This window comes from Crinia signifera, chromosome 3 (genome assembly GCF_055691185.1).
Source record: "Crinia signifera chromosome 3, ASM5569118v1, whole genome shotgun sequence".
Taxonomy (NCBI): domain Eukaryota; kingdom Metazoa; phylum Chordata; class Amphibia; order Anura; family Myobatrachidae; genus Crinia; species Crinia signifera.
The window spans coordinates 90829773-90845359 of record NC_139219.1 but is presented as its reverse complement, the minus strand read 5'-3'; the positions used below and the strand labels follow the sequence as shown (position 1 = coordinate 90845359).

Sequence of the window (15587 nt, the reverse complement as noted above, 5' to 3'; positions counted from 1 at the left end):
GCCGCGTTCTGGCTAGGGGTATCAGACCGCATTAAAGACGAACTGGCCACCCGCGATCTTCCTGATTCCTTGGAAGACTTAATCTCTCTGTGTGTAAAGATTGATCTCCGCATCAGAGAAAGAGGTCTAGAGAAACAAAAGAAGTTAATTCCCAAGTTTACTCCTCAAGTACGCTCAGAGTCCCCTGCGAGTGAAGAACCAATGCAAATAGGTAGATCACGCCTGACTCCTGAAGAGCGTTCCCGTCGACAGCGCAACAAACTCTGCATTTACTGTGCTGCTCCCAGTCACTTCATCAATGATTGTCCCGAGCGGTCGGGAAACTCCAGGGCCTAACCTGTAACGGAGGAGTTAGGTTAGGTCATGTCTCAAAGTCTCCTCCCTGTACTGACTTTACCCTTCCAGTGTCCTTAGAGACCCCTGCTGGACTCAGATCAAGCTCCGCTTTGGTCGACTCCGGGTCGGCAGGAAATTTCATTTCTCAGCATCTTGTTACCAAGTTACAAATTCCCGTGATGCCTCTACATCCTCATCTCATCGTCACAGCAGTGGATGGCAGTAAAATTCCGGGCAGTGAGGTACGTGCCAGTACCAAACCGGTTCTGCTGAAAGTAGGCACTTTACATCAAGAGCACATTAAATTTTTTGTCATTCCTAAGGCGTCTTATGACATTGTATTGGGCCTTCCCTGGCTCAGGCTCCACAACCCCACCATCAACTGGTCGCTTTTACAATTAGAGCAATGGAGTCATCATTGTCATCAGCATTGCATTAACCCTGTGATACCTGTGCGCTCTGCCGTGGCCACCTCTGTGCCTGGCCTCCCCGAAGTTTACAGAGACTTTGCTGATGTGTTCTGTGAACAATCAGCCGACACACTGCCGCCCCACCGTCAGTGGGATTGTCCAATTGACCTCCTTCCTGGAAAGACTCCTCCCAAGGGACGTACATACCCTCTCTCGGTTCCTGAGACTCAAGCCATGTCTACATATATTCGTGAGAACTTACAGAAAGGCTTCATCAGGCCCTCAAAGTCCCCAGCGGGCGCAGGATTCTTTTTTGTAAAAAAAAAAGATGGTGGTCTGCGACCTTGTATTGATTACAGAGGGTTAAATAACATCACAGTCAAAAACAGCTATCCGCTCCCCTTGATCACAGAATTATTCGATCGAGTGAAAGGTGCCACCGTCTTCACCAAGCTGGACCTCCGTGGGGCATACAACTTGATACGTATCCGCAAGGGTGATGAGTGGAAGACTGCATTCAATACGAGGGATGGTCACTACGAGTATTTAGTGATGCCCTTCGGCCTCTGCAATGCCCCAGCTGTCTTTCAACAATTCGTTAATGAGGTCTTCCGGGACATGCTGTACATCTGTCTTGTGGTCTATTTGGATGACATTCTAATATTCTCCAGAGACTTACATTCACACCGCTCCCAAGTCAAAGAGGTCCTCCTCCGTCTCAGAAAAAATCGACTCTACGGCAAGATCTCCAAATGCACATTTGAGGTACCCTCAGTCCCATTTCTAGGATACCTAATTTCCGGGTCACAATTGAGCATGGACCCCGAGAAATTGGAAGTCATCACTGGGTGGTCTCAACCCACTACATTGAAAGCCGTACAACGCTTTATTGGCTTCGCCAACTATTACCGAAAATTCATCCGGGGTTTCTCCACTCTGATTGCTCCTATTACAGCTCTCACCCGCAAGGGTAGCAACCCGTCTGTCTGGTCCCCAGAGGCCTTGTCGGCATTCCAGTTGCTGAAACAGTCATTCATCTCTGCACCCATTCTGTCCCAGCCTGATATGGAACGACCTTTTTCCCTAGAAGTCGATGCCTCCAACATAGGGGTAGGTGCAGTACTGTCTCAGACATCCGAGGATGGGAAACAGCATCCCTGTGGTTTTTTCTCACGCAAATTCTTACCAGCAGAGAGAAATTATTCCATAGGCGATCAGGAGTTACTGGCTATTAAATTAGCACTCGAAGAATGGAGGTATCTCCTGGAAGGCGCCAAGTTTCCAGTCATCATATACACTGATCATAAAAATCTCCTGTACTTGCAGTCAGCTCAGTGTATGAATCCTCGTCAGGCCCGGTGGTCTTTATTCTTTTCCAGATTTTCTTTCAAGATCCTGTACCGTCCTGGTTCTCAAAACGTAAAGGCCGATGCCTTATCTCGCTCCATGGAAGAGGATCCTCTAGTACCCGAGAATCATCCCATCATTGACCCCATCGCATTTGCTCCCACGCAACTTTCTCCGGTACCTCCTCCTGGCAAAACTCTTGTACCCCCTGAGCTCCGCCAAAGACTGCTGTCCTGGGCTCACAAGTCCTTATTCTCCGGACACCCTGGCGTTCAGGGCACTTTTGAAATCCTCCAACGTTCTTACTGGTGGCCCCAGATGAGAAAAGACGTCAAAGACTTTGTGGCATCGTGTACTGTCTGTACCCAGCATAAAACCCCTCGTCAAATTCCTGCTGGAAAACTTTGCCCCTTATCTATTCCAACGCGTCCATGGACGCACATTTCAATGGACTTCATCACAGAGTTACCCAAGTCCCAAGAATACAACACCGTCTGGGTGGTAGTTGACCGTTTTTCGAAGATGGCCCGATTCATACCTCTCTCCGGGTTACCCTCCGCTCCTACTTTGGCGCAGTTATTCGTGCAGCACATCTTCAAAAGCCATGGCCTGCCTACAGAAATCGTCTCTGACCGAGGAGTGCAATTTGTGGCACGCTTTTGGAGAGCCCTGTCTTCAGCCCTTCAAATTAAATTGAAGTTTTCATCTGCTTATCATCCGCAGTCCAATGGCCAGACAGAAAGAGTCAATCAGGACCTCGAGACATTCCTACGGCTGTACATCTCATCTTCCCAGGATGATTGGTCCAAGCTACTCCATTGGGCTGAGTTTGCCCATAATTACAGGTACCATTCATCCACAGGTCACTCCCCCTTCTTCATTGTTTATGGCCAACATCCCAGGCCACCCACCTTCGAGGCATTAGCAACCATCGAAGTGCCAGCAGCTACCGCAGCCCTGAGACACTTTTCACAAATCTGGAAAAAAGTGCACTTCAATCTAAAGAAAGCTTCAGTTCGTTACAAGTTCTTTGCGGATCGTAAGAGACGTGCAGTACCAGAATTCCGTCCTGGTGACAAAGTATGGCTGTCTACCCGAAACATACGACTGAGGGTCCCCTCAATGAAATTTGCGCCTCGATTCATAGGTCCATATATTGTCAAACAGAAGATCAACCCGGTAGCATACAAAATAAAATTACCCAAGTCTTTACGCATTCCCAACTCCTTTCATGTCTCCTTGCTACGACCTCTAATTCTTAATCGCTTCCAGTCTTCATCCCCGGTATCACCACAAGTCAGAACTGAGCGAGGAGTGGAGTTTGAGATAAAAAAGATCGTGGATTCTCGCCATCGTTATGGACGCCTTCAGTATCTCATTGACTGGAAGGGATATGGTCCTGAGGAGAGAAGTTGGACCAATGCTGAAGACGTTCATGCTCCTCGTCTAAGGGAAAAGTTCCATCAGGAACATCCTTCCAAGCCCAAAGGGTGTTCGGTGCCCACCCTAAAAGGAGGGGGTACTGTCACAAACCGCAGATCTTACCATCGGAAACATCGCTCATTACCATCTCGATGGTCGGTACTGCGTGAGAGGTCTGTCATCCGCATGGCTTCTGATGTGTGGCGCGATGTCCCCTGTGTCCCCGCGGTCAGTTGCCATAGTTCCCTGCCAAGCGCACGCCGTTCCCGGGCAGCATGGGTGCCGCCATGACACTCTCAAGTCAGCTGATTCCCCAGACCAATCCCCGCTGTCCATCCACGTCACCTCTGACCCACACACCTGTACCTGGATCAAGGTGTGTGCTCCTTTCCCAGCATTGATTGGTGCTACAGCTGGCAGCCAATCACAGACAAGCAAGGGGGATAAAGCCGGCCTGCGGCCTTCCTTCCTTGTCTTGAACAATTGCTTACCTGCTCTCAGTATTCTCCTGTGACAGAGAAGTTTCCAAGACTCCGAGATCTCCAGGCTCCCCTGTGATTCTCTCCAGCGTTACCTGCACCCGCTATACCTTCCTGGGTTATCCATCTCCAGAAGACTCCTGCCTTTCCACCTCTGCAGTCGAGTACAGGTGCCTCGCCATTACCACCATTGGCTTCCAAGCCTTTCAGCGACATTCTCCATCTTGTCCTGAACTAGCGACTGGCTCCGTCGACACCAGCGTCGACATTCAGCTGCTGTGCTCTATAGAGACTTTATCACCCACGTCCTATTTCTCCAGCATATACCTGAGCCATCTACCAGCCGTCGGCACCATTGTCGGCACCACAGTCTACCTCAGCTGTCGACATCCTGTGCAGTCCTCCGCAGTTTCCAGATTGCCTTTCCTTCTCCAGTATCATCTCCCTTGCCTGCGTCCAGAGGACCAGGGCAGGGGGCCGCGACCTGCCTGTCAGACGCAGCTAAGTCCAAAGTTCCTTGCGGGGCTCCCTGGTGAATACCGCTGGCAGGTTAGACTCCGCGCCCCTGTTCCTGGTCTCCGTCAACTCTCTGGTTCGCTGTGCCCTGATCTCCCCGTGTATGTCCTACATCAAACCTTCTGCCTTTGGCTCTCCAGCGCCCTCCACTGGTCCACCACGGTCACAGCCGGGAACACAAAATCCGCCCGCGCTGACAATATAGCTGTGAGTGCCATCGTCTTATAGATATCCAGATGTAAATCCAACATGTTTCCAACTAAATGATGTGTTCTGTCTTTAGGCATCAAGTGCAGTGTTGGGCCGATTCAGACCTGTTCATTCATACAGGTCCGAATTCGCTAATGTGGATATCCAGTTTCGGGGTGGGCACCCATTGTTTCATGGGTGTGCCCACAAAAAAATGGTGGGTGCACCCATAGAAACACTGGGCGGACCCCAGCAAACACTCAGGGTGGGAGGATGATGTCACATGACGTCAGCGCCCGCCCTCAATTCGTGAAAGACCCTTCATCTGAAAAGTCCTTACTTTCAGAAGCGCACAGAAGAAAAATCATTCACTGGGGCAGCGGAGCGGCGTTAACCTGCTCGCTTTGAATATACGCAGCCTAGCACGCAGGTCTGAATCAGGCCCTTTATATCCTAAATATAATTTGCAAATGAACACATAAGGGCCCTTATTCTGGTTCACCAACAAAGGCTAATTCCTTCTCAAATGGACCAAACCATGTGCACTGCAAGGGGGGGGGGGGGGGGGGGGCCAGATATAACATGCAGGGAGAGATACATTTGGGTGCGTTATTTTGTTTCTGTGCAGGGAAAATACTGACTGCTTTATTTTTACACTGCAATATAGATCTCACTTTTAAGCAGAACCCCACCAAATCTAATTCTCTCTGCACAAGTGACATCTCCCCCACCAGCAGTGCACATGGTTTTGTCCATTTGAGAAGGAATTTGCCTTTGCGAGTGAACCAGAATAAAGGCCAATATTCAATCACATTTATTAGAAGCTTTTGGATATACAGCTTTTCAAACCTGCATGATGCGTTAGTGCAACTTTATATTATGATTGGTATTTGTCCCAAGTAGCGTGTGTCACTGTAAGCAGTTGTTAAAGCTACAGCTGCAGCTTTCCTTCATTGAGCTACCGCTGCCACCCATGGACAGGACCCTGCCAGTGCGCTCAGCAGTGATTAACAAATGCTGGAAGCTGTACCATAAGAGAAATATTGTTTTTTCTGCTCATTTGAGTGATTACAAGAGTTTAATAGCTGATGTGCTGGAAAATTCTTACTAGTTTGCGTACTCCAAACTGGGGAATGTGGTTTGGCCTGGAATCAAGGGATTTCTGGAAAACTAACGCTGTGCTTTAGTCTTATACTTTGTTCGCCATTTTCTTTCCCTGGATATTTCAGACTGAAGTCACAAATAAAGGACAGAAACTGGAAGAATTTCACTCCAAGGTTTATGAGCTCAAAGATCTGACAAAGAGCCAGGAGCCCCCAGCAGAGCTACAGGTAAGTCTAATTAAAAAGTTGATGTTACAACAGAATTACTTTTGAAACAACTAATGTGGCTGTCTGTTTTATGCTACACATAATGTCCAGTTGTAGAAACAGATGCATGACATAATATAAGCAATCTCACTACTGCATATTACTTTCTTATTTCATGAGTTACACAGTTGGTCATACAAACATGTCCTAGTCAATGTTGTTTACTGACAAAAAAAGGCGGGAAACTGCGGTAAGACATAAGGAACGTGCACACAAGTTTCTGCTGAGATTGTGGATGCACTACTAGGATAGTGTAACCTTGTAGGGTATTCTGATGTGGACACTGCTTATCTGCTACTGTATGTTGCTGTATAGGTTGGTCTTAAGAACAGACAGCCCGGATTACAATATTGAACACCAAGAGAACTATAGATAACTATAGTACTTTTTGAGACTATTGTGTTTTAAACAGTAGGGGGAGTAAAATGCCTAGACGAATTCCCTTGCTATGATAAGCAAATACTGATATACGATCATACAGATACAGAGGAGGAATCATACTACTAAAAAACCGACACTGTGAGGTTGATCCTATTAAATTTAAAGGAAGGGTGCAAGGTGCCATTGCATTGGGGCTTATGAAGATGTGGACGAAGTGCTGTCCTGCACCCCAAGGTGCTGATGTTCATTAATGTGTGCAGCTGCAGAACTTGTTCTGAGCATTTGCGAATAGGTCATGTGACATAGGACACAGGAAGACAGCGTTTTGTAAGTGATTGTTAGTTTGCTGCTGTTTGGAGGGTGGGGAGAGGGTGGCTAAGGAGTAGTGTCGCCCCTTTGAGAAGACGGAAACTTCCTGGCATCCATGTAGCCCTTCTGCAGTCAGCTTGCACAACGCCCATTGGCATCTGTTTGATGATGTCAGAGATTATCCAATACTGTGTCCTAGAATCAGTAATGCAACCCGAGGTGTGATGCCAACCTCTGCACTAATGTGTTAGTCCTATCACTGCTTCTTCTATGCAAGCAGCAGCGATAGCTACTCCAACGACCGCTAAATCAGGCCCATTGTTCTAGTTTCCCGATTTCACTGTTGAGATTTCAGAATCATAAGATCTGAATACAAGTATGAACTTTTTACACCCAGAATTTTATAATACCCCCTCTTCTGTCCACTATCGGACTGACGCATGAAGGGCCCACAGGTGTAATATGGTGGAAAGGGCCCATAATGAAAGGATGTGGCCAATTACCACAATGCAAGACACCCAAAGGGAATGTGAAGGCTGCGCTAATTAATAAAAAGTATATATGCAATATCCAATACACCATGGAGGGGAACACATGTATAGCAGAAGGATGGAGACTGTTTCAAAAGAGTTAATCAAATACAATTTATTTTTGGTTACATAAAAAATATAAATAAAATACTTAATTAAGGTGGCCACCTATAAGATCAAATGTATATAATATTAGCACATAATATATTGCTAATTATCGTGTACACATTTTTAAGAATGCGAATGCGATTGCAGGTGTGGTATAACACACGACGGTCATTTTTCCTACGTCGGATTCCCGACTGCACAGTGGGGGGAGCGCAATGAAGCCCCTTGTGGGCTCGCTGCACTAGCTACGCTGCAGGCACGGTGGTGAGCTGCGCTCGCCACCTATTTTATTCTCCCTCTATAGGGCTCGTGGACCCCCACGAGGGAGCAGTCGGGATTCTGACGTTGGAGTAATGACTGTTGGAATTCCGACTGTCGGGAAGCCGTCCGGCACCCAAGATTGCACAGTCTGGAACTTGACATTAAAGTACTGCGCAGGCGCTGGCCGCCAGCTTCTAAGCTAAAATATGGTCTTGGTGCCTGTACACTGCAGATGACAGGGACCAGCACATCACAGTATAGGCCTCAGTACTGAGCATGCGCAGACCCCGGATTCTATAGGCTGCAGCTGTAGCAGCCCATAGAGGCATACCGGAGGAGGGGAACACCTCCCAATGGGAATGCCTTGGTTGACTGGCAGGTCAGACTTCCAATAGGAAGTCACTGACTGCATCTGGCTTCACTTATTCAACGCACAGTGGTGGATTTTACCTGGAGGGGCTGCAGTCTTGCAGCGCTTAGGTAAAAACTGCCACTGGTCCATACCCCTGTCTTCAGTCCCTTTTCCAGTATCTTCTGAAATATCCCTCTAATGTGTACAAAATGGCTCTGTTGTCTCTAAAAAAAATGCTTGCCTTGCTTTACTTATAATATTATATGCTTTGTGGTGGTTATTGTAGCACATAATGCAGGGCGTGATGCCCCAGCAGAGGCCATGGCTTGTGGTGTGACTAGTTATATTCTAGTAAAGTAGACATCATAAAATTCAGCTGTTACTGTGTTAAAGAATTGCTGCCATATATGTTTTGTTGGTTACAGTTCATGGAAGTAGCTTTAAGGCAGAAACTGGAACATGCTAAAGAAGTGTCTCAAGTGGCCAAGGGAACGCTGAATGATTTCAGTGCGCAGAAAATGCAGCTGGAAACATTCATTGACCAGATGACCGACTGGTTAAATAAAGTTGAAGAATCAATTTTGAAATATACCAACAGCAAAGAACCTGAAGATCTAAGGAAACTGAAGGTACAGTACAATGTTTTGGTGGCATTTTATGTATTAAGGTGGTGTACATCTAAGTGGTGATAAATGACAATCACGGAGTTTGGTTCCAAGAGGTTTGAAATAGGGAAATAAGTTATAATTGGATATTAGAAGGGGGAATGATACAGTAGCTGCCAGGATGTGAAGCCACTTTGCTCTATATCCCCTTAAAATGCTTTGTCCAGTTTGGTGAGGTTCTTCATTTTGATTCCTGAAATCAGTAATTTGATGCATTTCTATTTTCACAATAATACTTCAAAATGTTTTTGATTGATTGTTTTATAATTGATTTTAAACTTACATCTTTATAATGCAGAACTTATTTAAATATATTTTAACACAGGATATGCAGAAAGATCTGCAAAGCCAACAAACCAGCATTGATTCCACGCAAGAGAATCTCAACAGCCTCTGCCGGCAGTTTCGTTCCACAGAGCTTGAAGTTATTGGGGAGGCGGTGACAGCTCTAGTGAAAAAATATGAAGCCACAAACCAACTCTGCTTTAAAACACAAGCTGTTCTTCAGGAGACATTGGAAAAACAATTCAGTGGTAAATATAGCGAATTAAATTGAAAGGGAAGCCACATAATTCATAATTAATTTCCCCCAATCAGAGATGTATTTATAGATTGCCCAACTCAAGCACATTTAGGATGATGTCAACTTACTTTTCAATAGGACAATTTTGTCCTGTCCTGGTGTACTTAATATAAGCTTACTCTACCAACTTAGTGAAAAAAAAAATTGGAACTGTACTGTAGTTCTCCAAAGAGATTAAAACACGCACAAGCAATGAATGCAATGAATGAAAATGTTCACTATAAATGGAAATATCATCACATAGCCTGGCGTTCTGCAATATATGGGGGGATTTGTTCCATGTAGGTGTTAATGGCTTCTGAAAAGTTTACATTTTCTGTAATATACATGATTGCATGTTGTGTTGTGTACATTTTTTTTTATATTTTCTATATAAGGTAAACATTACAGGTCATTATGATGAATAAAAATGTTTATTTGGCAATTTTCACACCTATTTTGTCAAATTCACTTGGCACTCAAAGGGTTTAGACCAGCGGTTCTCAAACGGTGGGTCCTGACCCCAAAGTGGATCTCGACCACCTCAGAATGGGGTCACGACTCTATGTTGCTGATCATCAGGCTGTTGTGTCTGTGGAGGGGGAACAGGGGATAACTCATTAAGTAAACACCCACTACTTCCCTTTTCTTATTGTTTTACACTTACTTAAAAACAGTTTTATCTAAAAAAATTAAGTAATCTATCAATCATTCAGTTATAGAGTTCTAAACATTTAAAGAACTGATATTTTTTTATTTGTAACATAGAATCCATGAATGAATTTGAAGAATGGTTTGAAGGAGTAAAAAGGGGGGTTAAAGCCTCTTCTGACTGGTCTGGTGATAGCAAAACGTTGGAAGCCAAAATACAACAGTTACAGGTAAAAACAGGACAAAGCAATTGTCCAATCTCATTTACAGTACTCCGGGATTATTCTGTGTATGCTTATACAAGCACTTCTACACAGTGCTGATCTTGGCCAATGGGACAGATTCAGTAAAGCAGAAACACAAGTAATTTTTTGTCCGGAACAAACCATGTTGCTATGCAAGGGGGGCAAATACATTAATCTTATTTCTATGCATTGTAAATACTAACTGCTTTTGCATGTAGTGTAGTCATCAGATGTTATTTTTACACTGCAGTTTCAGCTTGAAAACACCCCACCCAAATAAAACTCTCTCTGCATGTTACATCTGCCCAGGGGCGCTGGAACGTTTTTAGGTTGGGGGGGGCAAGATATAATCTCACCCCCCCCCCCCCCCTCATCACCCGTCCGCCCGCAGTACCTGTGTGCCAGACTGCCCGGCTGTAGTCTCCGCTGTAGTCTGCGCTCCGCTCCGCTGTAGTCTGCGCTGCCCGGCTGTAGTCTCCGGCAGGATAATCTTTATTTTCATATCTCCCGCTGGACCGGCGGGCAGCCAATCAGGAGCGGCGGCATTGATAGCCGCTCCTGATTGGCTGCCCGGCGGTCCAGCAGGAGATCTGTGAAAATACAGAAACTCCTTCCTGATACTAGTACAACCGGGCAGCGCACATACAGTCTGCCCGGCTGTCAGCTACCTATGCGCGTGTGAGCGCAGATGCAGGGACCGGGTCTCCCGTTGGCAGTGGCGTCTTTAGGCGGGTGCGGGGGGTGCAGCAGCACGGCTGATTTTGGTGTCACCCCACTGACTGGTGACACCCGGTGCGGGCCGCACCCCCCGCACCCGCCTAGTGACGCCACTGCGCCCACCCGCCCGCCTATATAAGCGCCTCAGTAATTTTGGGGGGGGCAAGCTGCCCCCTCGCCCCCCCCGTTCCGGCGCCACTGCATCTGCCCCAACTGCAGTGCAGCATGGTTTTTTGCCCAGTTGCTTGCTTTTTTGCTTTGTTAACAAAGCTGCTATATAAGGTCCAATATGTAAAAGCCTGTGGGGTGCAGGCTGTTTGGGATTTTCTCAGGTCTGCCCATATTCTTAAAGTGGATTTTGTCGTGTAAATAATTGCCGCTTTAACCCTTTGAGTGCCAACATTGCTGTGAGAGATCATAAAAATACCCGTTAAAAATGCCGGCACTGCCCACAGTGACTGTACTTTTTTTGGGTGCAATGTTTAAGTAAACTTCAATTCATTGAGTTGGCTGTATTTGTATTTATTTATACTAATAGGAGCAGTCACTGTGAGTGATGATGGCATTTTTTGTGGATATTTTGAGGATCATTCACAGCAATGTTGGCACTCACCCTGAGCCAACTGCACTATTCATATTATAAAATATTCTCCACCCCGCATTTAACACAGAATATACTGGACTCGGTCAATGAAGGTCAGAGTAAATTAGATGCTGCCACCGAGGAAGGAGAAAAACTTTACTACTGTTTGCCAAAGCCAGTTGTGCTCAGTATTCAGGACAAGATATCAAAAGCAGAGAAAGAGTTTCAGATTGTGAAGAAGCAGTGTCTGAAGGACAAGCAAGCCCTAGAAGACTGTGTCTCGGAGCTGGGGAGGTGCGTAACTGTGCTGAATATTGTACTGTGTAATAAAGTTGTACTCTACAAAGTATTACCATAAAGCCTTGGAGCACACAATGTAAACGCCTATTTTTATGAACTTGCAGTGGAGGGAAGGTGGCATCTCCTGAGGTATCAGTAACCTCTGACAGGAGTTTCTATGCAGATTCCCCTGCTGATTTGAGCTGGGTACATCATTACATCGAATCTATTTAGGCACTGTCATATAAAACAATATACAGTATGTTTGTGAGGGAGTGAAAAACATTGCTGATAAAAAGCAATACATACATTCAACCAACCATATAAAAATGCCATATGTAATAATAAAGACCATTATGGTGACTTCTCACTGTCATCAGATATAATATAGAATAAAGTGATGTTTTTACTCTTTCTACAATGGACAATTGCATCCGGAAACACAGATGTTGGATGCAAGGTTGGACAGCTGCGGAACGTAGGTGTTCTGTGCGAATTATTTTTTGTTATTTACAGATTTACTCCTTGTACACATATTTTATTGCTAGTAAATGATCTTTATTGCCAAACAGTTGAATGTTCTGTACACCTCCAGACTCTATGATCTGCAGAATTCCTCATTAGCCTGCATTAAACGTGTGGGAACATGAGATAGATGGAATATAGTTTATCAATAAGAAGAGGATGATTATGAGTGGCACTGCACATGGAGTGTAACACATAAAGCTACCTGTACATTTTCAGCTTTGAAGACCAACACAAAAAGCTAAGTTTGTGGATTCATGAGCTTGAGGAGCGGATAAGGACAGAAAATCTTGGGGAGAGTAAGCAACACATCCCTGAGAAGAAAAGCGAGATGCATAAAGTGGAAATGTACCTGGAGGAGTTACTGGCAGCTCGGTAAATAAATATAGCCTATATTCGTAATGTCTCGTGATATGTAGAATGGAAATTATAACATTGGGGGTTATTCAGACCTGATCGCTGCTGTTCGAATTTGCAAGCCGATCGATTATGGGACGACTGCGTATGCATCTGGGTCGCAGTGCGCATGCACGACGGCAAATAGCAACAAAAATCTGCAACTTTTATATTCACAACTTGGCCGCTGTTTGATTGACAGGAAGTCGCTGTTTTTTGGGTTGTACTGTATATCGCCCATTTTTGTAGAGTATCATGAATAATGCAGATGTTCCCAGGCTTTTTCAGGGAGGGTGTGTGACTTCATCTCTGGCCTTGGTCAGCCTGTCTCTGTCACAGAGTTGTGGAAGGTCAGAGTTACTGTACACACACTTGCACAGACCGGAAAAATCATTCAATGGTGAGCGAGTTGCGTATAGATTTGCAGCTGGCCGGTGAGCATCAATATTTTCACAAGTCATTTGCAGACTTGCATAGAGCAGGATTTCTCCCTGGTGGGGCAACAGCTACCTGATTGCAGGCCGCTGCAATGTCACACAGCAGCGATCAGGTCTGTAGAACCCCCAATTGCAGAAACATTTGTAAGAGTCTTAGAGTAAAGTTACCACCGTTTCTTCATTTTTTGATCTTTCTTTACAGTATGGCCCTTATTCTAGTTCACTCTCAAAGGCAAATTCCTTCTCAAATGGACAAAACCATGTTCACTGCAGGTGGGGCAGATGTAACATATGCAGAGAGAATTAGATTTGGGTGTGGTTTTACTTCAAAGTCAGATCTATATTGCAGTGTACAAATAAAGCAGCCAGTATTTTCCCTGCACAGAAACAAAACAATTCACCCAATTCTAACTCTCTCTACACGTTACATCTGCCCCACCTGCAGCGCACATGTTTTTGTCCATTTGAGAAGGAATTTGCCTTTGCAAGTGAAGCAGAATAAGGGCCTATGTTTGGTCTGTTATTTATAGAGCTAGGCTTTATTAACAGTGACCGTTCATGGAGCATGATTATCCAGAATAACATGAGGAATCCTCTCTTCTAGTGTAATCACAATACTGCTATATGTAAAACATCAGGGTTGTATTCCAGGTAGTTGTCTGTTGTGCACATAGGTCATTTCTGCTTTGTGACATTATACATTCATTTCATGCTGCACATATAGAGCCTGATACCCTTTGCACAAGTAACTATGACTTTTGTCACAGCCCCTACGCATAATTTATGCTAATGCCACAGTTGATGGGCTGTCTACTCATACACCCACCGGTGTGAGGCTCAACTAGTTGCATCAGACATTTGAGCAATTTTATGGTCGCTCAGAAAGTCTGAAAGTAGGTGCTAGTGAAATTAAAATAGTCCCTGCCACAGCTACACCCCCAATATGCTCACCAATGAAAGCTACCGACCTGTCACCGCACAGTAACTATTGGAATGCATCTGCAGATTTAAAACATGAAGTAAATGCATCTACTTACTAATCAATGCTGTGTTTTAGGGAATCATTTGAGAAACTGTCTCAACGAGCTCAAGTACTTCATGAAAATGGAAGAGGTGATGGGCAAGAAGTACGCCTGTCTTCTCAGCTTCTCACTAATTACCAGACCCTGGTGAAAATGATAAAGGACAAGCTCCGTGTCTGCCAGGTGGCTCTCCAAGACCACCAGATTTTTGAGGAAGCTTTGCAGAGTACATGGTCATGGCTGAAAGATATGCAGGACAGGTTATCCACCACGGAGAGTACAGTGGGTAGTAAAAGTACACTTGAGAAACGTCTACAGCAAGTTCAGGTGAGGACTTGGATAATTGTCAGGAAATTACTGTATATAGATTTAGCATTATTACAGCTACATAAATCACAAGTCATACTGAAACAGAAGGGAGATCATGTAAAGCAGGGGTGGCCAAACCGGTTCTCGAGATCTACCAACGGTCCACGTTTTCCAGGTTACCTAGCTGGTGCACAGCTGTAGTCATTACTGTCACATTTTAAAACCTGCTGCATTCATTCCTACTATAGATCCACAGGTTGCCTGGAAAACATGCACCATTGGTAGATCTTGAGGACAGGTTTGGCTACCCTGCTGTAAAGTGTGTTTTCACGTGTAGATGTAGCCATGCTTATTCAGGCTATATGGGCGCTAGTGCCCGCATGACGCAGCAAGTCGCACCCATGACTTGGAAATGCCTTTTATTGTGTTTAATCATTTCTAAAGTGGAAATCTCTGCTCTGTCTTAGGAAATGCTACTAGTTAAAGGTGAAGGCGAGGTCAAGCTGAACTTGGCCATTGGTAAAGGGGAACAGGCTCTTAAGAGCAGTAACACAGATGGACAGTTGGTAATCCAGATGCAGCTACAAACATTAAAGGATGTTTGTGGAACTGTCAATAGCACAGCCACTAGGTGCCTCAGGTAAGGTATAATCACCCTTCTGACATTAATATCTTATATACTTATAGCAATATTTTTCAGATTAGCATTAGTATCTTTAGTTATTATGCAAAAGGTTAGGTGCAATGGCCCTGATTCTGATCCACTCAGTACCCGCGCGTTTGCACGGGGGACTGATGGTTGTGCCCTGAGCATGTGCATAATCAGTTATGCGCATGTGTAGGGCTTCTGCACTGTCGGCGTGGCTCTCACATGGGGGTGGGGGGGTGTTATGGTGGCGGTGGCGGCACTCTGACAGGGAATTGCCCAGCATTTCATGGGTGTTCCCAAGCAAATGCAGGAAGTTCCCATGTTAATGCAGGAGTGATGCGGTGTTCCGGGAGCAGGCGGCTGACGCCCCCCTTGTCTTCAGCCCAGAGCCTGCAAATATAAGTCAGTCTCCATTGACTTATATTTCCTAGCCCTGGAGAAATTATTTGATGTTTTGGTGACCACCAATGGATTTCTCCAACAGCGGGCAAATGCGAGGGGATGTCTTTTTGTAACACATCCCCTCGCATGGTTGCC

The 15587-nt window shown here is 45.3% G+C and overlaps 1 protein-coding gene across 1 annotated transcript in view; it reads left to right on the top strand.

Moving 5' to 3' along the window:
* Nucleotides 1-15587, top strand: part of SYNE1 (spectrin repeat containing nuclear envelope protein 1) — a 503588-nt gene that overhangs the window by 267844 nt on the left and 220157 nt on the right. Inside the window, 8 exon segments of the mRNA XM_083176202.1 lie at nucleotides 5929-6030; nucleotides 8436-8639; nucleotides 9001-9208; nucleotides 10006-10118; nucleotides 11522-11727; nucleotides 12457-12612; nucleotides 14128-14419; nucleotides 14869-15041. Of these exon segments, the coding sequence (XP_083032328.1) occupies nucleotides 5929-6030; nucleotides 8436-8639; nucleotides 9001-9208; nucleotides 10006-10118; nucleotides 11522-11727; nucleotides 12457-12612; nucleotides 14128-14419; nucleotides 14869-15041 (1454 nt within the window).